Source organism: Limulus polyphemus, unplaced genomic scaffold (genome assembly GCF_000517525.1).
Source record: "Limulus polyphemus unplaced genomic scaffold, Limulus_polyphemus-2.1.2 Scaffold985, whole genome shotgun sequence".
Lineage (NCBI taxonomy): Eukaryota > Metazoa > Arthropoda > Merostomata > Xiphosura > Limulidae > Limulus > Limulus polyphemus.
The window spans coordinates 51,166-74,034 of NW_013666595.1; the positions used below are offsets into that span (position 1 = coordinate 51,166).

Below are 22,869 nucleotides of genomic sequence, written 5' to 3' on the forward strand. Positions count from 1 at the left end.
TTTGAAAAGTTTTTTCTTTATTTGTCATATTTCAACTGGCACAGGGTGCTACCACTGAAATCTCCACAATCAATTTGTGAAAGCAAGAGTATTTTCATCAGTGACTTCCATATCCATGGCATATCCACCTATGTTTTTAATTTGTTGCAGTAAGTATTCCAAAAGAAGAAAGCCTGTGTCATTGTCCTCGACAGTTAGGATAAATTGTGAATGATGCTGATTATTACACTCTGAAAGTCATCATAAAGGATCAGTTTGTAGGCTATATTGCAGATATTAAAACAACTATTAACTGTTTACCTTTTATATGTTTAGTACTTCTAATAAAGCTGAAGAAGGCATATCACCTCAGCTTTCTTTGTAATATATTTCATACCAGGGTTTCAGTATCAGCAATGAAGTGGTTTCAAACACTTCAAACACTTATGTTAAGATTTGTGACACATCACTTGGTCTGGGATGTATGTTCATAGAGCAGTTTACAACAAAGCATACAATACCATTTGTGAAAAATGTATTGGCATGTGAGGACTTTGCAGGAATATGATTTATGAAACCTGCATTTATATAGAGAAAAGTGGCATTTACATTTCCGACAACATTCATTCATTATGCACAAGCACAGGCCATTAGTAAAACTTGAGATAGTAGCTGATACCAAAAGGGACAGCCCTGAGGTTTTTAGGGCCATACTTATGCTGATTAATGCAACAGTGATGCACAGGTTCTTGACAGCCATCTGGAGAATGATGTTTCTGCATTGGTTTGTGAGTGAGACTGTCAAGACCTTATCCACTTCATTGGCTACACTTCTGAAATGTTGGATTTATTCTACGAAAGAGTCAAAAGCAGCAAACCACTCAAGGTTTGTCATGAAGATGAGATGAATTGTTGAATCTGCAAGTGGCCATATTAAGAGATAGAAGTGATTGACTAACTGAAGCTCAGTTCTCAAATGTATGTGATTGTGTACTCTTATATAATTAGCAGTTTGTGTAACATTTTCATGCATACTTTGAAAACATTCTGTAGGTGGTTATGTTCTTACGTGAAGAATTATTGCACTGTTGTGTACATCTATTCATTTTCAACTTCGAATAGAAAGGGATTGTCTCTTTACAAGATGGATGTCATGAATGTAAATGGAGGTCAAAAGCTTGATAGTCTTTTCCAAAGATGTTAGATGAGCAATTATGAGACTCACCCTAAGTGGTTACCAACTTAAGCAGCCAAGGTCATGCATTGCATAGGTTATTTTTGTGGATAATGTAATTGAACCCTTGTGGTTCAAGGAGAAAAGTGTTGCAACTGCATGTGAAATTCTAATCTAGACTTGTAAAATTAAAGTCATACTCATTATTTATGTTATATGATAGTGCTACTTATGCTATGTAACCAGAAACATTCTGGTACTGCACGTGTAGATCTGGAGCTAGGACAGTGGGATATTCCCACATCGTCTCTGCCATGATACTTGTGATACAAAAGTTATACATCATCCCCCAATGAATTATGTTGCAGCACATGAAGACCATATTATTGATGCTTTTCATGATGCTGGGTGAGATTCAAATTAATACCAAGATCAAGATGGTTATGCAATTCACTTATTAGTTGGGATCTTCAGCTCACTCTATTTGTTATTTTGAACTGTTTCACATGGCTAGGTAGTGCATGCTATTTTAATGATCTTTCATAGTATACATTATGTTGTATGTTTGTGAAGTTTTATTCAATTTTGGCATGAGCAATAAAGGCCTTCACCGTAAGTTATCATTTCACCGACATGACCATTTTATTGAACACACATTGGTGGTGTAACTAATAAAAAAGTTGTTAATTTAAGAAACATAGCTCGTACTGTAACCCTAACAATCTCGAAAAATACTTCTTCCTTTATTATGTTTGAGTTATATATAGTGGATTATAATTGTGATTGTTTGCAGAAATATTTTCAATGTTTATTTAAGTCAGCAAAGATAAAATGGAGTACTTTCACACTGATTTGAAATTACTTTGTTGTTCAACTCTAGTTGGTAGAAATATTGGTTAAAACTGAATAAACATTTATATTTATATCATTTCAGTCAAACCTGATATACCACAACCATTCCAAAGTTGTTGAAAATCCTTTTTAATAGATAATATTATGTATATATGTAGTTTTTGTTGTGGCTTTTCTTTGAAGGTATTACAATATAGTTAACAAACTGAATCTACTCTCATATTATGTGTATAGTGAATAACAACTGAGCTACTGCATCATCCCTTGTGTTGAAAATGGTCAACTGCACTAAGTGTCACTTTTCCAAACATTGCCATGCTTTACACATCAACCCAATACATTACTGAAAAAACAAAAAAGGGAATTTCTTTATAATACTTTTTTTTTTTAAAAGTTCATGTTTTTCAGAAAACAAAACTTTATTTCAGTTCTTTACTTTGTCTAGCATTGAGCAACCTACTGGTACAGTGGTTATAAATACGATTCTTTTCATACTCACAGTTTATTAATCTGATGATATAAAGTTCTATGATACTGTATTCTCTAACAGTTATTATTTCTAAAGTGTCATAAAATTTTAATAAATGAATTTTTTTTCAAAATCTTCACAGTAAATTCTTGTATGTATCAGGGATATAGGAACTTTTAAAATGTATCATTTAGTCTCTTCTTATGCATTTTTAGCATAAACACATGGTCCAGAAAACTGTTGAAATTGTTCTATTTGCCAATATATATTTTTTGTTCTTTATAGCAAATAATATCTACTTTGCTCGAGGGGATGTTGCAGCAACTTCACACCTTGGTGTAAAAAGGTTCAACAACTGCAACATCCATCTCTGGCTAAATGGATGATGCCTATATGGTACATCAGACAAATACTGAGTATGGAGTTTTGTTGATTAATGAAACAAACAAAAAAAAAATCACACACCATTGGATTCAACAGTCACAAATTAGTAGACTTACATTGCAAGTTCAATTATGTAATTAATAATTAACGAAAAACAATTTAAAATTGTACCTGTAAATCAACCTTTCACTCCATTGACCTTCCCATTGGAACAATCTTAACAAAATGTCAGTGATTGATATCAGATTATAGCTTTACCTGGTAACATGATACTACGTGACACTCATGTCAAGACAAGGTAAAATGTAGCCCAAATAAAGTTCATCAATTTCAAACTCATACATGTGGGTTCATATTACATGGATAAATGAAAATTGGCAATAACCAAATGTTAATAATGAGTATAAGCTTACATATGTACCTATGAAAGTATAGAAGAGATTTTGTAATCACATTGGTTGTAAACTTCAAATACCGTGATTGACAAATATATACCAGTAGTGACCTCTACCTGTTGTACGTCATATCATGATGCGATTGATACAGCGTTCATACCACTTTTATTATAGACTATTACAGCAAATTAAACTGTGTCAAATTATAGTTTTCCCAGATTTTATTACTAGTGTTATTTATTTCTTAAACTGTTGTAGCACACATGCACACATTCTTTCACTCTAGCCACACCCAATGATATGGCGTATAGCAAACTATTATCAGGACAACATATTGTCTGTTTATGTCCAATGATATGACATAAAGCAACTTGTTGCTAAGACAATGTGTAGTCTGTTTACATTTCCCATTCATTATTTTTTGCATGCTGTGAGTTGGACATGGGTAGACACATCTATGTATTGGTTTATGCATTATGTAATCTGTACCAAAAAGTTTATTGTCTGGCTTTGGTTTGAGTGGTTTCATTGGGTCCAGAAGTATTTACTATTTGAAAACACAAAAAAAAACTGTAAAACCGTTTAGAATTTTTTTAACCATTGGATTTGTAGAAACAAAGTAAAGCATGTATGTATCTTTTGGTGTATCACTGATCCTTATTGGTCCAGCCAATATTAACTGACACAGTGTTTTTGGTTTTAATATTCGCTCATTGGTTGCTGCCAAATGGCGAAGAACGGGTTTAGCGATCATCACGATGTTTCTATAGCTCATTTACAACTAGTGAATGTACGGTGGCCTTGAAATAAGTCATGCACATTCAGCATATAGATATTTTCCATTTGTTGTTTGGTGTACAGTAATTAGTATTTTGTTTATGTGTGATTTATATATTCGCAACTGTGATTTTGCATTCACATACTATCGTGGCCGGGAACTGTACTTCTTTGGAACCACCTACTGTGAGAGAATGACCAGTTATGTGATGATGCTGGTGCTAAGAAAGGATATTAGATTTCTTGCAAGATTTGAACCTATATGCTTTCAGAATTCTACTTCATTGTCGAGGTGAATAGTTTTATGGAGATTATCTTGAGAGAAGGAATCAGTCAGTTCATTTACTGATCCAGTAGTAAGATGACTGTCTCATGTTTATGTATGAATGCTTTCTGCTTGTTTTTGGTTTGTTTTTAATAAAGGTTGTTTTACTTATCATCACATGTCCCATTTCCTTATTTCTTACATAGCTTAAAACTCAGTTGTTTTTCAAGTTCAGATTACTTCGTACATTTTCCATTTGATTCTCACGTTATTTAGCAGATGTGTCTAATACTTACATGGAAATCAGTTTACTTTAGTTACAGTTTACATTGTAAGTTAAAGACGTTGTTCTGTGGTGTTAAATCAGCATAATAAAGGGTGATTATTTAATCTTATTGATACTCGGTTGGTAAAAATGGCCAACCTTGCAATCACAGTGTAACCAACAAGTAACTATGAAAGTACACTACTGTAACTTTTAGTATAGTGAGTGTATCTTCATGAAATTTAACAAGCTATTAGTAAACATTCCAAGTATTTTGTAAACAACAACAACAATTTTTTTTTCTTTTAAGTATTTTTATTAAAGATTTGTCTGTGAATTGATGTAGTAAGAGTCTAACTAGTCTGAGTGCAAGATGATTTCATATTAAGATTAAAAATACTTTCTTCATCCTATAGTTATAGATCACCTCTAAAACCTTCTAAATAGATATCATAAGATTTTTCAGTAAAACTTTATATTTTATCTCTTATTTTCTCTAACCTAACACTATATGGAATTAGTTGGTTTGGCCAACTTCGTGACCACCGAAAAAGAATACAAAATAAATATGAAGTAACCTTTGTTCTGTCTAGAATGACTACACATTGTAACAGACAATTACACACTATTCATTTATTTTTACAACCTGAGGTAATATATTTTTTCATTTAGTTTTTATTTTATTTATAGTTGACCTTTAACCCTCTCAGACTACACTGGACAGCTTTGTGTGAACAATTGATCCAGTTGCCATTATGCTTGTTCAGATTACACAACCATGCTCATGCTTGGTGCTTGCTATCATTGATCATGAATATTTTGTTTATTTCATTTAAAATTACTTGTAATAAGCTTTTACTTTTTAGTTACTTTTATAAAAATAAATAAAAAATATACATAAAAAAATTAAATTTAGTACTTACATCTGAAACCTTTTCTTCAAGACCTTTCTCTCATACAATCAAAGTCAACATCAAAGCTTAACCCTAATTCAAAGTAATGATAATGTGGCCTCAGAATGTTTTGTTTTTTTAATTCAAATATCCAACAAAATATTTTCACAAACATAAAATAGAATGGCCTAAAACCAATATAGTTTATTTGGCTTTCTAACTAAAATAGATATGGTTTAAAATAGTAATTATGGCTGGTCAAGCAGAGATACGACACTGGCATACAAAGAAAATGGTGCCAAAATGTTGAATTTTGCTTAGTTCAAGGCTTTTAGACTCCTTAGCTATCAATTACATGAAATCTTCACTTTCTATTGGTTGCAAAAATGTAGTAGTAAATGTCATAGAAAATTGATGACAAATTTTGAAAGCAGTATGCTCATTGGGTGCTATGACATGTGGCTTTCATCTTATTGCTTGTATTTTTGTAAAGCAGAAAGCTTTCTCAGTAAAAATTGACAGTTTATCTCATGGATATGTATATAGTATAAGTGGGAAATTCCCCAGAATTTTACAAGGCCATAGAGGAGTAGCAGAAAATGTAGAAATTGACAATTTAGACTGAAAAAGTAACCTGTGATATAGAAAATTAAGAAATTATGTTAAATGATATTAAGATTTGAATTATGAACTACATTTTGATGCCAAGTTCATTGACATACATTGATAGTAATGCAGTTTAATTAAATTTTATAGGTAACTCTGTAAAGCAGCTGTTGAAACACTTTGACTCACCTGTGAAGAGGGAGTTAACCAGTATATAATGGCAAGGAAAATCCAAATTTATAAGCTGTCATGGTATGGCAGTATTAATATGGTGACTTGACCAGATTTTGCCAGTTTAAATACCTAGTTTTTTCAACTGTAATTTCCTTTTGTACATAGTTTGTTTGCCATACTTTACCTCTGAATAGCCTGTACAGCAGGTCATTCTGTATTGATCTTTCATTTTAAAACAACGTCTGCCTGTTAAGCAATACCAAAATTTTTTACCCAGTTGCTTACATGTGTACAGTGTTGTTTCTAGGATTTTTCTCAAGAGAGCCAATCCTCCACTGACTTACAGAAAGTGGACAATCCATGTAATGAAGTAATAACTGTAGTTATCAACTTCATGAGTCATAAAAGCATAACATGATCAAGTAACTTTTATTTGAAGAAATTGTAAATTGAATCATGGCAATTTGTTTAATTTCTGTATGTACTGAAAATATGGTAAAATGTGGAATGTAGTAATTTTTTTAAAAATTAACTGCTTCTTGAATATCTTCATACCTTTCATTTTTTCTGCCATTTTCAATCATTGATATTCCATAACATCAAGGGAATGTCCCACAAAACCAAATGATGTCATAATGCAGCCAATCACATTCCTTTGCATATCCAAATGAGCTAATTACCATTTGGAATTTTCTGGTTATGATTGCGATCTATCATTATGAAGCCATACATAATACATTTCGAGGGGTGGGTACATACAGAAAATTAAAAATCCATAATTCTATTTTTTGGCATGAACTAGTACGTAGGCATAGGATTATTTTGTGCCAGTGGCAATCAGAATAGTGTAAATATGCAATGTACGCATCCTAGGAGCAACACTATATATATATATATATGTTTACTAGTTTTTTCTGGCTTTGTAGTGGTTAACATTGGAAATTTCTGTGTTTTGAATTTTGAGGTACTCTTAGCAAAAATAAGTTAAGTACAAGTGCCTTGCAATGATGAGCTCAACTTCAGCTTCACTTTGCTGTTCATCTTCCAGTGACTGCCCATTAGCTGTGCAATAGCCCTCTCACAAGTCAACTCTGACTAGAAATTGTATATGTCTGCTGTATCAAATCTAACAGTAGGTTTCTCTTAGGGATAAATATTTTTAATAAAACATTATCAAACAGTTGATGCAGAAGATGGTCCTGATACTTTAAACTTTTAGGATGTTTTAAATCTCTCAAAACGGGCTTGGTCAATCTGACTGACTACATGACCTTTTTATACTCGTTTAAAGTCTTTATAGATTTAATATGCTGAACTTTCAATATAATGTGTATATCTTCACAAAATTTGGCAGTCTTTCATTTCATATTACAAGTCTTTCATATACAAAAAATCATATTTTTAGTGAAGTATTTTTAATAAAATAAAGATTTGTCCATGAATATATTGAGTATTTGTTTTGAATAGTCCATGTTATGTCCATTTTCATGTTAAAATTAAAAATACTTTTTGTCATCTCAAAAATCTCAAATTTCCTTTGTGTAATCCCTAAAACTTGCTAAATGCATTTCAAATGTTTTTTTTCAGTAAAACTTTATAGTTTGTCTGTTATTTACTCTACCCTATTTGACTGACCTCATAACCACAAAAAAAGAAAGAAAAAATTGAAATAAAACTAAAATACCCTTTTTTTTCTTACTAGAATGACTTCAAATTGTAACATGAAACTACATTTGTTTATCTTAAATAGCTCTAAGTTTGTAACAGTATACATGTATTTATAATTAAATTTTATTGTTTCATTGCCCTTTGAACCATGTCTAACTACTATCTGTGCCATTATAAGTTGTAAATCACTTAGGGAATGTGCAGCCCATGTTACGCAACAAATTACATTACCCATAAACTGCTCGCTTCTGTGCCTCATGAAACATTTTTATTATAATATTAATATTATATATTTTAACTAATCTAATCTTAACTAACTGGCCCGGGCATGGCCAGGTGGTTAGGGTGCTCGACTTGCAATCTGCGGGTTGTTGATTCGACGTTGGGGGCATTACAGGTCGTTACAATGTGACGGTCAATCCCACTATTTGTTGGTAAAAGAGTAGCTCAGGAGATGGCAGTGGGTGGTGATGACTAGCTGCCTTCCCTCTAGTCTTACACTGCTAAATTAGGGATGGCTAGCGCAGATAGCCCTCATGTAGCTTTGTGCAAAATCCATAACAAACAAACAAACTTAACTAACCTAAAAGGATCCCTATGTTTACATTTGAATGTTTTCTGGGGGTATTTCTGTCATTCTCTCGAACCAGTCTCTTCACCTTATCAATGTAGGATTCTAGCTAATCTTGTGAGTGGAGGGAAGTATCGTATCATAAGTTATAATTTTTTCAATACTGAAAATGTATTTCTAATAGGTACTTCTCTCCACTCACACTTTTCACCCTTTCTCCCCACTTTACTCTGGTACTTATGTCTTCTGCCAAACTTTGAAATGATAGTTCAGTAGAGGCATATAGAGGAAGTCACATGAGTGTATCATGCTCCTATTGGTGGAGATGTGACACGAGACATGTTGGAATCCTTTGAGGAGGGAAGTACCTATTGGAAATATATTTTCAGTAGAGGAAAATTATAACATCTGTACTTAATGAAATTAAAATAAAATCATATTAAACTTAGTTGTAGCAAGTTAAAAGTAAGATAATGAAAAATGGCTCACAAACTCAGTTTATCCATGCATTACGTAACGTTACATGCATCATACATCCTTGTATCTGCTTTTTGTGTGTGTGGTTATAAGTTATCTTGCAAAGTATCTTATCATGAAATCAAAAGTAATTACTAAAATGTTAGATATAAAAATTCTGACAAGAATATTCTTTATTTTAATGCAAGTCTTTTTTAAGGTATTATTAAATGAATGGAAGCCTAAGGTATTTTTTTCTAATAACAGCATTGCAACTACATTAATGGTCCCTATAAATTACACAGCTTTAACATTTGCACATTTATATTTGATACCTTTATTAATAAATGTTTTTCTCTTATCTTAAGCTTGTTCTCAAATTGACTTATGATTTAATTTTAGCTACCCTTATAAACTAACATTGTGATCTGGTGAAATGTCATAAGAATCACAACTGTGTTTTTGATTCCAAAGCATACTTCCTTTCCCTAACACAACAGCTATTATTTGACTGCTAAGGTTTCTTTCCCTTTGCTCTCCTAAGCATTGATCTGGTATTTTCTCTCTTGCTCAAGTCAGTTATTCTCCACTTAATTGCCCTTGGTGATATCTGTCTTGTGATACTCTCCACCTATGTCAGTGCACCCTTATCTTGTTACTGTATGCAAGCACCTCCTTCAGATAATAGTGTCACTTTTTCTCGACCAAGTGTTCACTAATGGATTTCTCTGTAGTATAACCGTTCTTTGTGCTATCCATTTGATTTTTGTAAAAAGAGATGACATTTGATAAGCCAATTTACGATATAAATTCCCAGATTAATGTATCTGGCATAGAGGCAAATCAGGTCCTTCCTATCCCACTTCTTATATCCAGCATTGCTCATAAATTGGGGGGGGGGGGTTGCTCTCAGTTCAAGTTGTCTGTCAACTTATCCGTAGTGAGATAGAGCCATACCCTTGGTCTGGTGGTGTTCCTCCAGGGAGGCTCTGAGGCTGCATTTGTGGGTGGTTCTGATCCTGGATATTCTGGAAAGAATTTAGGTTCACTTTTTCAAAGTGTTGATTTCACCCATTTGTATTCATCCCTGTCATCGTTAGCTTCTTGACTTTCTTTTGCTCTTACAAGGTGTCACAGTTCTGCCCATATTCAAATGTATTGACCCTCCAACATCAGCTCCTCAGTCTATTAGTGCCCAGAATAGATTCTGGTTAGAAATCCATGGGATTTCTCTGCTCAGTTGGAATGCCACCAGTAGTGGCAGTGACTACCATATACATTTGGGGTCTGTTGGGGGTCAGCTCTAAGAATTTCTGGATGTGTGGAAACTTTTGCTATGGATTCATAGGTACTACAGGTCCCTGTGTCAGGATTAGTCAGTCAGTTCACATGTCCACCACTATTATCCCCACAACCTATAGTGTTTCTGCCTCCTGCAGACTGTTGGTTTTGGGAACTTCATTTCATGGCTAGCAGTGATTTGTTGGTCAAGAGGGCAGTGGAGAGAGTCATTCCAGTTCATTCTGGGTTTTATTCTCATCTGTTTGTTGTGTCCATGAAGATGGGAGATTGGTTTCTAGTCATCAATCTTTTTCATATTTCTAAATTCCTAGATCCTCCAAAGTTCACAATGGAGTCATTCCTCACTCTGTTGTTGTATTTTTCATCAGGAGTGTGGATGACCAAGTTTAGTGTTGCTGATGCCTATCTGCACAGTTCTACTGCAGAGTCATCCTGCCACTATCTGCATTTTGTGCACAAGGGTCAGGTGCTGCAGTTCAGGGCTCTGCCCTTTGGACTAGCATTGACTCCATATGTGTTCTGCCGATTCGTATGAACCTTTTTTCATCACCTCCTTTCCCTGGGCCTGTACACACACCATTAATGGACAACTGGCTACTGTTGGCACCATCCCATTAGTTGGCAGAATGTCACACCCAGATACTGCTTTCCGAAGCAACCAAGGCAGAATTTTTTTTTTATCAGAGCTGAGAAAACACAATACATCATCCATCAGAGTATCTTTTTCAATATGTATCTCATTTGGCTCAGCCAATTCCCATCAGGCTCAATGTCATGTAACAGGCAGTCCAACTCTTATTCACATCTCCTTCTCCCACTGTGTATATGGTTCTTTCTCTTATGGGGATGTGGGCATCACATGAATTCCAGGGCATATGGATGGACGATGAGGCTTCCCTTCACATCAGTGTTTTAGAACTATTTGCAGTTCAATTGGCAATGTCTAAAGGTCTGGAATTATTTAGGGGAAAGTCATCATTGTTCACTCCAACAATTCCACGGTGGTGTCTTACATTTGGTGGATTACTTGTCTCAACACAACTGGATTCTCCCAACAGAATGGATGCTTCATCAAGGGGTTTTCTGTTAAAATTGCTCTTGGTTCAGGACACCAATGATAAACTACTGGCTTTATGGTCTCTGGTACCTCATCCTTGGGCATTGGTAGTAGATACATTCAGTCAGGACTGGACTGGATGACTGGATTTTATTTATATGCCTACCCACTGATTTGTCTTTTACCCAGGGTCCTAGCAATGATTCGTTCAACCTATTCTCGTGTTCGGATGGTAGCACTGGATTGGCTGGCTCAACCCTGGTTTCTACTTCTGCGGTACCTTCAGGAGTGCCAACCTCTTTCCTATCCTCTTTGGCCATCTCTGGCCATCTTACACTATCCATCCCAGAGTTCAAGCTTCAAGTGTGGAGGTTATGCGATTCTTCATATAATGTTGAGGTTTAACTTCACAGGTTGCCATATCTCAGTCTTTGCATCGTTCCATGATGGGCATTTACTTATGGAAGTGGAACACATATCGAGAATGGTATATTGCAAAGAGTTTAAACTTACTTTGTCCAGATGTGCTACCCACTGCTTGGTTTTTGACCTGGATCTTTGACAAGGGTTTCACATCTTCCACAATCACCCTAAATAAGGCGGTCTTATCGGCTACCTTTAGATACTTGAAGAGAAACACATTATTTGAATCGCCAGTGCTCTTTGGCCTCCTCAAGTCATTTCAGGTCCTTCGTCCCAAACGACTGTTTTAGTTGCCTAACTGGGACATAAAGGTGGTGTTGCTGGCTCTTTCTTGACATGCATTTGAGCCCTTAGCTTCATGTACTATGTATCGCCTTTCTCTTAAGGTTTATTTTTTGTTGCTGCTGGCCTGCGAATGTTGCTGGTCAGAGTTGTTTGCACTGCACGGGCACATGACAATTTATCATTCTACCTATGTCCTTCTTAATCCAGACAAGTCCCTTTTACCTAAAACATTGGCAGCCAGGGAAGGGGATAAATCTTTTTCACCAATTCATCTGACCACTATTTCTCACCTATATGGTTGATTGGATCCTGATCATTTGTTGTGTCCAGTGAGAGCTTGGAGGTGTTAGTTTGCCTGCACTAAAGCTTTCGTAGGTGCTAGACAATGGTTTTATATTCATTGTGTCCCTTCAGTTTCCCGGAATTTACCCCTGGTTACCTTGACAGGGTAGGTATGAAAATTGATTCATATTGCTTATTCTGGGCTCTCTTTGGAGGTGAAGATACTTCTGCGAGTTGTGTCTCATCATATTCATCACATTTTTATGTCCTATCTTCCTCTGAGGGTTTTTGACTACCCCTTGTAGCTATATTGACCACATCTGCTAGATTATAAATGGGGTGAGTATATTCATTACTAATCTCTTCTTTCCTTTACAGAGTCCCTTATCCCTTTTTCACAGGATCCAACTCTGTGTTGAATGTTGCCCAGTCAGGTGTGCTTTTATCAAACCAAATCAGTACTAGCAACTATTAACACAAGATACTTTATCTAGGTTGCAACAGGCTTTGTAGGAATGAGGTGTTCCATAAGACCACCTAGAGTCAGACTGGGTGGTATTAGTGTATTATGCTTGACCACCGCTCATGGATTATCACGAGCAAAGCGTAAGGGCATCCTGCCCATCCCAATGGATTGAATAAATCGAGGTTGGTTTGCTTTTCAAAATTTAGGAAACTTGGTTAACTTATTGCACTATTTCCAGAGCATTGTTCCTCAGGACTCTCCAACGTGCATTATCCCACGTATTCTACTAGTGGAGGTAGGGAATTCTTACCACTCCCGGTTTCCAGTCATTGGGGTGGTGGACAGAGGTTATTCCTCCAGAGTGTTTGAGTGACTTTCCTCCACTCTTGGAGAAGAGGGCGAAGTTGGAGTCCTCCTACCCGGGACCCTGGATGTTTTTTCCCAGATGTCAGTAGGAGTGGCACAAGCCTACTTGGGAGCCTACTCATAATACCAGTTCAGGCTCAGCTATCTAGTTGGGTTGAGTGTGGCCCTTCTTTTTTATCAATATTGGCTCAGTACATTATGCATGGAAAAGGGTCCATTATCTCCTGGTAAATTGAAATGCATAGTGATCCCATCCTGGGTGCTTGGTTGAGCACAGTTTGTTCCATGTGTTCTCCATAATTCTCCATAAGTAATTTACTTTGCCCACACAGTTGGGGAGTGAGGATGAGTGTTCGTAATTCTAGACCAGATGAGTTCTGTTTCCTCAAGTTGAGTATGGCATACAGGATCCCATCATTCCATTTTAAGCGTGTTGCCTTTTGGACTTCTTCAGGTTGAGAAGAGGGTTTGCCCACTTCAGTGTTGCTTCCCTTGTCTTCGTAATTCCAGTGGCTCGGTATTGCATCATTCTATAGCTACAGCTTGGGTTCCACTCACAAATATATTTACATTGCAGTTCAAATGCCCTAACCATCAATGTTGGATTTAAAGGCCATGGCCCTATAATTCCAACTCTGAGCAGTGGAACCTCGGCTACCTGGCTGGGTCCTGGCCAGTGGTGATGATGGATCACATCAAATTCTACCTACAGTGCAGGATTTGGGTTCTGGGCAAAGAGCCTACCTGTCCTGGATGTAGTGCAGTTCCCCCACTAGGGTGCTAATTTTTTATTAGCATGCCCATGATCTATACAGACATGTTCTGTGTGGATAATACCCTCAGAAGCCCCTCCATGTTATCAATATGGGAGGTAAGTATGCTTTGGAAGTTAAGATTTTCTTAAATTGAAAATGTATTTCCAATAATACTGACCTCCGATCACACTCTCCCGCCCTTCCTCCGCACTAAGAACCAGTGTTAGAGTGCAGATAGGGTCAGTCTTGAAAAAGAACAAGAGGGCATATTGATGTAGATGGAGAGTGCCACAAGACAGACATTGCCAAGGGCAATTATGTGGGTAATAAAAGACTGGAGCAAGCAAGAAAAATTCAGACCAATGTTTAAATGGGCAAAGGAAGGAAACCCTGGCAGTCGAGTAATGGCTATAGTATGAGAGGAGGTAAGTATTATTGGAAATACATTTTCTATTTAAGAAAATTAAAGCAACACAAGAATGGTTGAAACTATTATAACAACAAAACATGAAATAAAAAACCTTAACATAAAATTTACACAAGTAACTTTTCATTAACCTAAGGTACATATTTATATAATTTGAAGTTAAGCATGTGTGAAAAGAAAAAGACATTGGAGATCACTAAATATGGTAACCAAATAAAAAGAAAATTGAAATACATAATCAACACAATACAAACATAAGATCTTCATAAAACAACTTAATTAAAGTGTATACACAGCACATTATATAAGATAAGATAAAAAGCAGGTGATGGGCTAATTCTTGACCATAATCAGATTGTCCAAAACAGCATTGCAGTGTCAGGCTTCTGCTAACCCTCCAGATGATGTCCTTTGTTTCAGCCAATTCCTTTTGAAATTTCATCTCTCACCTAAGGTATACTGTCATTTTAGTGTATTTCAGTTTTTGCTGCAAAATTCATTTTGTAACGTGGTTCCTAATTTGGAAGATGAGTTGCCTGGATATTTGGACTGAAGAATTGAATGTTGGCTAAATTTCTGGCAGAACTCCAATCATTTTGGGGAAGTAAACAATGAAACTTCTACTTCTTGTCATCTGAAGGTGAAATTATGTTGCAAACAGGGAAAGGGTGATCATCATCTATCAGTGTGGAAAGTAGATGAGCATCTGCATTAACAAATTTATTTGCCAATGGAGTCTTAACTACATTCTGCAGCTTCCTGTTAAAGTTAACATTCTGGGCAAGAACATCTGGAAAAAAATGATTGTTTTTCTTTGGAAATGGTGAAAGAAATTGCATTAGTAGTGGATAACTTATCTTGTGATGGGTGAAGAACTTAGGCATCAGACTATGATAGCAGTTTGTGAAACTCACCTACCAACTACACCCTGAAGTTTTCTCAAACTAGCATTATATACATGGTTTCTGTACAGGTCAGGGAAAATTACAGAGATATATATATAATTTGGCTCTTCTGGGCATGAAAATCTCACTAAATTTCATTTAAGTGCTGTAAAATGGGATGTGGGGGTCAACTTATTATTTGTAAAAAGTCTGGTTTTCCCCATGCATTGACCTAGTAAGTCAGCTAGTAATAAAATATGTATCATGACATCTACAAACTCATTTTCTTTTAGTTTTATTTGGCCCTATTCATGGTTATCCATTACAGTGAGGAATTTTATGCAGATGAGATGATTGTTGTTTGGTCCACACATTTTTCTGCTGTTCTTCCCTGCATGAAACCTACCTCCTGATTTCTTCTAGTGAAGTAGGATAACCCTTTCCTTGTACCAAATAGTTTGGGTGAGGAAATTGATATGGAGAGTTACCTTTTGGGTTGGTGTACATCCTCCTTGTATGAGATTGAGTGGAAGCATCTATCGATTGGAAATAAAGCAGGAGTATCAACCTGGAATAGTACTGGTCACTACTAACACTAAGAACTGGATGTGGTCTATCACAGCTCCCATTAGCTCAATAGTTGGAGGTATTGACTAGGTGTCTTCCCTCTTGTCTATCACTGCTAAATTATTGATGGCTAGTGTAGTTAGCACTTTAGTAGCTTTGCACAGAATTCCAAACAAACCAAACTAATAGTCAATACTTATTTAAGTTGAATATTTGTTGTTGTTTTTGATTGTATTTCATTGTGAAGTATATAAAAGGCTTTTGTAGAATTTATTCTCTTGCTTTGCACAAGTTAAAAAAAAAGAAAAAGAAACATGTTAAGCAATGGTAAATTAGTTTGAGAGTCTGTTGGAAATTTTGTAGCTGATAATTGACAGTTTTCTTCAACTAGTGACTACTAAGGATAGTTTCCACAACCAGATAAATATCTCATGAACAATTGGCTTGCTAATTTAAATACCCTGCCAATAACATTGGCCTGTAAACAGTTAATGTATGATATGTTTGAACCTATTGCAAGTAGCTAAATTTTGCTACCGATCATTTTGACTGTTATGTGATCAATTTTTATTTACGAGCCTTTGAAAAACTGTAATTATGTATCTACTTTCGTTAAAAATTAAATTGTAAAAATACACATTATTTATTTTACCCTTTAAAGATGCTACAAAATTTTAGTTCAGTGTCACTTGTTAAATTCCCTCTAAAATTTTTTGAACTACTGTTGTATGTTTTATTGATTTTATGAACACTGTAGGAGAAGAATAGACTTGCATTCTGTTTCTTATTAATGATTATGTTTTTTAAAGCACATGCTTCATAGCATCTTAAAAACATAATTTATGATGGTCTCATGAAAAGGATGACACAGAAACATTTTCTGAAGACATGCTGGATTGTCAAAGTAAAATAATTATTTAAAAATTCAGGTAAAGAGTTGAACTACATACCATGATCTTTTTATATTTACTAGTTTAACAATAGATTGACAAAAAAGAATTTATACATGAAATGCCTAATTTAGCTACCACTAAACTTAAAAGGTCCTGGAATAGGTGTGGAATGTTGTCAACCCAAAAGTGTGGAAACCGTATATATGTAGCTGAATATATATTTTCCACATACTTGTTGTCTTAAACAAAGTGCATTCTGCTGTAGCAGTGGATTTCTGTACTAACTAAAACAAAACTGTATCACTTGTATTTACCAACATGCAGTTGTTAAATTTGTTTACCCAGCAGATGAAGTGCCTGTTTCTCAGTTACTGAGCGAAGCAGAAGTTCATATGGTACTGTAGCAGAGTGGTACGAGAAAATTAAAAGAAAAACAAAACTGCAGCCTCGTTTATAGTAATTTACAAATGGATCATTGCAGCAAAAGTATTTTGAAATGTACTGTATACGAAATATAGTATCACCTATACTGCAGCATGAATAAAAACACAAGAGAAGAAAATGTATTGAAGGAATTTTAAATACAACCAAACTACCACTTCCACAATAACTAGATTTTGGTCATTGCTACCAAAATTCATTTGGTTGAAGTAAGCTGTGTTAATTCAAGAATAAATCGAGTACAGGACCAAGTTTATGGAAGGATAGGTGTAGTGATTTGCAGTAGCAAAATTAGAGACAAGTTGAAGTTAAAAATATAACATTTATTAAATGAAAAAGAACTGATAACAAAAGGCTGGTTGTTGAAGCAGTGAATTATAATGTTATGATATAGTTAGAAAAAAAGAAACAAATGAAAAAGATAAATAAAGGTAACTGTGTGTATTTAAAGATGTATTTAAATACATATCACTGAAAACAAGACAGAAAAATGAATGTCTGAAAGTGTCAAAACCAGCATTCACAATTCACTTTCTCTGTCTGGCTGACCAACCATAAAATTGGATCACAAAAATATGGAAGTATTTTTGCTCCTTATGACAGTCATAAAGTATTCATCTGTATATAAAGTATAGAAGGATTCAATACATATATCCCATGAAACAGTAGATCGAATTTCTGATTGGACTGTGCTACAACAAGCAACATATATGACTAAATTTAGCACATTATCTCAACCAAATTTAACATGTTCCAAATTATAACTTGGAAAATAAAAATTGGATATGAAGTACACACTGGCAGAGTGAGATATGTAGTATTTCAGTAATGACATTGTAATGACATAGCTTTATACATTTGTATTTCACAATAATATCTTTAATAAGTAATGCTCATTTAGAGCTTAATTTTAAATTTTAAAATAATTTGTGTCAAAAATATTGAACCAACAATGGAATGTATATCAATTAGACACAGAAAGGACTTAGTTATTATGAAAGTTTACACAGTGGTATATGTTCCTGAGGCATTTCTGTGGAGACTTTATTTGGTACTAATAATTTGCGAGAGAAGAAGATGAGTAGAATAAATTATTTAATCATATGGTTGAAGAGGCATGACAAGTTTTGTAACATACTGTTAGTGTATGGAGTCTCAGAGGTTTGTTTCATTTTTGCAGAGTTTCTGCTCATTATTATAATGAGTAAATAACAAATGTCACTTTAACTCTTAATATGCAACTTTCAAGTGATAAATTAATTTGAAGTATCTTTCTTTATTTTTCATCAAGTACAACAGATTACTGATGAAGCAAGACATGTATATTTTATATAGCCATACAGACACGGTAATTATGTCAAATAGAGAGCGATATATTGCTCAGATTCAACTCAAGTGTACTGTACTGAATTTTAATATGAGTTGAATGTTGTTTTCAAGTTGTAAGATAATTGTCATATTTGATTGGGTTAACAAAAATGACTATCTCATTGAAAATTAAAATCTTTGGTCCAGAAGGAATTTTTTTCCCATCCACAAAATGTAATTTCAAGCACTGGTTGCTCATTAATGCTTATTGCAATAACAGGTATTTTATTTTCAAGTTATGCAGTATTATGGTGGAGAATTTATTTGAATTTCAGTATTTGATCAACTATTTTAGTAACTTTAATAATTGTATTAGTTTTGAGTAGTTTTTTTTATAGGAATAGTATGGCATAATATTACAAGCCAAGGAATAAGAAACATTGAGTTATTTTTTTATCAGAATTCTGTTGCTGTTGAGAATGTTAATATCTAATAAAAATCTTGCTATGTAAGACTATTATAAATACTGTACCGTTTTACTGATAATCTGAATTTGTTACTCTTAACTTTTTAAATTTTAAAGAGGATCATTGAACTTAATATCATGATGCTTTTTTTTGACATGGATGCATTTGTATGCTAGAAATGATTTTGCAAAAACAGTATGAAACCAAAGGTCTATGTAGGACAGTATATCATTTTGCTTGTAGGTGGAAATAACCTTAGCTAAGGTTCATGTAGTGCAAACATTTTGTAGAACTGAAAATTTTTTATTGCATATCCAGATTCCACTATACTAGATTCACTGTCGTCTTTAATTTTGTTTCCAGGTGTATTTAGAGTGCCTTTCTGATCAACGATCTGAATGGATATCAAAGGCACGAGACTTACGATCTCAGTATGAGGAGATCAAATATAAGGTAACAAATCAAGAGATTTCTTTATTTTTTTTTTATTAAAATCATTTTTTTTTCAAACAGTTGTTGAAATGTAGCATTTCAAATAATAATAATATGGATACTCTAACCCACTATGGTGCAACTGATGACAAATGGGCCTTATCTAGCACCAATAAGTGATTTTGTCTGGCCTGTGTACTTATTAATTCTCGCAAATCTTACCTAACTAAAAGCTTGCTCACAATATTCCAATTAAAAGAAACTTCAAGTGCCTTTTTTTATGTCATTGGGTAAGTTGAAATCACAATATTCAACATTTGTTATAGAACTTGTTTTAAACTTATAACCAAGTAAACTTTAAATAGTAAATTTTGGCACTTCAGTGGTTGTCCTTTACAGTCTAGCTTTTTAAAGGTTAAAGGCTGGACCACCTTGCCTCTAAACCAACCAGTTCTTGAAGCTCTGGAACTAAGCATTGGCATTATCATACAGTGCAAATAGTTTAGTTGCCATTCTATTTTTACACATGTGCTTTTGAGACCTTGAACCAGTTACCTTAAAAATAAGCTCTCAGAATGATTTTTGAGCATTACATTGCTATATTATACTTGATTCTTTAAAATAATATATGTTTAGCCATCTCTGATTTTATAAGCTTCTGTAAAACTAATTGCCAAAAATTAGTCATAATATGATTATGTCAAAAGTTAAATGTTATTTCACTGAGAAAAATTAAAACACAAATGTTGTAAAAACCTTTTGAACTGAATAACTATAATAAAACTGATTCATTTTTGGTAAAATGCTTACCTTGACATTCTTTACAAATAAAAACAAATTAGATGTAGAATAACAATAAATATATTAGACATAGAAAAACTAATTAGAAAATAAGATCCAATACAAGAGAAGTATACATACTTAAGAAAGTTTGAACATATAGTGCTATGTACTGAAATTGTATTGAATATAGAAATGGAATTCTAGTATGTACAGAAAGATTTCTTAAGCAACCAACAAACAAAGAATTTATGTTGCAACACATTTATTTTTAAATATGAAAAATAATAAAACAAATATATAAAAAAATATTAAGACCACAGCCATGTAATGATTAAAAAATTATCCATTATATCACAGCTGGCTGTGACATCTCTCTTTTGAAGTCTGCAACTTATCATTACTAGCCATGCTTGGCAACTCAAAATAGTCCAACACATTAATATAATAGTTTGAATATGATAGCAGTAGATGATCCTGGATTTATAATCCTATTGAACTCTTACAATAGCAAACATGACAATCTTTTGAAAATGATATTTTGATATGGTACATTACCTCTGTTCACATAAATAGCTTTTTTTGTTCAGTGCTACCCCCTTATATGCAAAAAAATTGTTTATGCATGTCACAAACCTTTAATTTCCCACTCAATTGGAATTGACTGATTCCAATGGGTCTCTCATGCAAATCATCATGTGACAACCATCCACCAATAAGAGTGCGACATACTCTCCTGACACATTTGACTCCCTCTTTTCAATACTACCAAACTATCACTTCTCGTTTGGCAGTACTCATGTTACAACATTTAGTTTGTGCTCTCTTCAAGTGTTTTATTTTAATATTTTTCTGTGTCTTTGTATTAATTTCTCACAACAAGCTTACTCTTTATTATACAATAATGATATTTGTAACTTGTTGAGTTATACTGAAGTGGAATTATTTTATATTTCTATGCAGTTACAGAACTTATTTCTTCATTACAAAAACGTTTTATTTGTTTCTACCAACACAGTTGTGTTTGGTTATTTTGCATTATGAATTCTACATTACCACTTCAGAGTTATATGTTCTATTAGCACATTTACACAGGCTTCAGGTTGTGGTACTCCGTGGGAAGATTGGGAGATTTATTCTTTGGTAGTTTCCCTCGGACGTTTTCGTAGGATGCTTCTTTTTTCCTCGCACCAGTCCCTCCACCCATTCAATGTGGGATTCTAGCTATTTTTGTGAGAAGAGGTAATATACTGTATCAGAAGTTATAATTTTCCTGTATTGAAAATGTATTTTTGATAGGTATTTACCTCTTCTCACACTTCCTCCCCACAGAAAGCTGGTGCTTCCATTTTCTGCCAAAACTCGAAGTGATAGTTTGGAAAAATTGAATAGAGGGAGTAATATGCATCAAGAGAGTATGTCACTCTTTTATTGGTGGTGGTGGTGGGGGGTCGGGGGGGTTGACACATGATGATTTGCATGAGAGATGCATTGTAATCAGTCAATTCCAATTGAGTGGGAGATTGAAGGAGGTAAGTACCTATCAAAAATACATTTTCAATATAGGAAAATTATAACCTTAAGACAAAATTAAATTGTCCTCATATTACCATCCATGACCTCTACACGATTTTCTTCAACTACTATTTTCCCATTTCAACTGCCTTTATATTTACAAACCTCATTTGCATTAGATATATATAACAGTGACATATAGTGCAATATAATACAACTAATCCAAACAAAACAAGAATAATAATACAGTAGTAACAATAATGAAGAACTGTTGAAGGAAGAAAGTTATTTCAAATATAACTAAAAATGCAGGCCTTGAAGTGTCTTATGATATCATATTGTTATAAGATAAATTTTTAATTTTGTAATTTAAATGTTAGCTAGAGGATGCTGCACTGATAATGATAATGTTAAGATTAAAAGGGTTTAATTAAATAGGCCTAGAACACCAACTAAGAAGTTCTAGCATATTCGAAAATATATAATGTTTATGAAATAGTTGTGAAGTGTGTAGAATGGTTTCAAGATACAGAGCGAACCAGTCAGTGTGCTAGCTATCAATTTTACTTTGTACCAGTAACTTTACTTGTTTAATGTTAACTCTTTCAGCACAGGCTCGGTTCCTGGGACTGACCTCATAACCATTTTGTACTTGTTATAGTTCTCATTCTATAACTTTTAAGTTAGTAAGCGTATGTTAACAAAAGTTGGTAGATTATCAGTAAACATTACAATGCTTTTGTACTCAAAATATAATTTTTTTTTATTAAGTCTTAAGGTTTGTTAAGCAATGTCTTTCTCATGCCTTTTTTTTCTTTTCACGTGTTGCCTGTCCAACATGCAAAGTAATTTTCATTTGAAGGTTAAAAATACTTTTATGCATCAGAAAATTTTTTCATTTCACATGTGAAATCTTTATAATGTCCAAATAGTTATCAAATGTTTCTTAAGAAAAAACTTCATATTTTATCTATACAGGTTTGGTAGATTTGACCGATCTCGTAACCACCATAAAAAATTAGGAAATAAATGTAAATTATGCCTCTTTCATTCTGGAACACAGATTATAACACGAAAACATAAATGTTTAGATTAAATAGCTTAAATCTCATAACATTATACATTTATATATATTTATTATATTGACCTTTCAGCCATGCCTGGCTAACAATGCAGAAATTACAATGATGCAGCATATGTTCTTTCATGTTACTGTATCCACTAATATTAAAGTGACCTTTAGTCTTTACTAAAGTAATCTGTCTTGGTTGTGTTTTAGTTAGACTAGTAT

The 22,869-nt window shown here is 34.0% G+C and overlaps 1 protein-coding gene across 6 annotated transcripts in view; it reads left to right on the forward strand.

Annotated features, from left to right (window-relative positions):
• The window catches only part of LOC106461555 (TBC1 domain family member 5-like), a 259,839-nt gene that overhangs the window by 28,398 nt on the left and 208,572 nt on the right, over positions 1-22,869 (forward strand). For 5 of the 6 annotated variants that reach the window (XM_013921391.2, XM_022388548.1, XM_022388545.1 and 2 more), the window contains exon 4: positions 19,215-19,304. In XM_013921391.2, the coding sequence (XP_013776845.1) occupies positions 19,215-19,304 (90 nt within the window). Of the gene's footprint in view, positions 1-6,209; positions 6,312-19,214; positions 19,305-22,869 lie in introns of all 6 variants that reach the window. The other variant, XM_022388549.1, reaches the window with a different exon arrangement.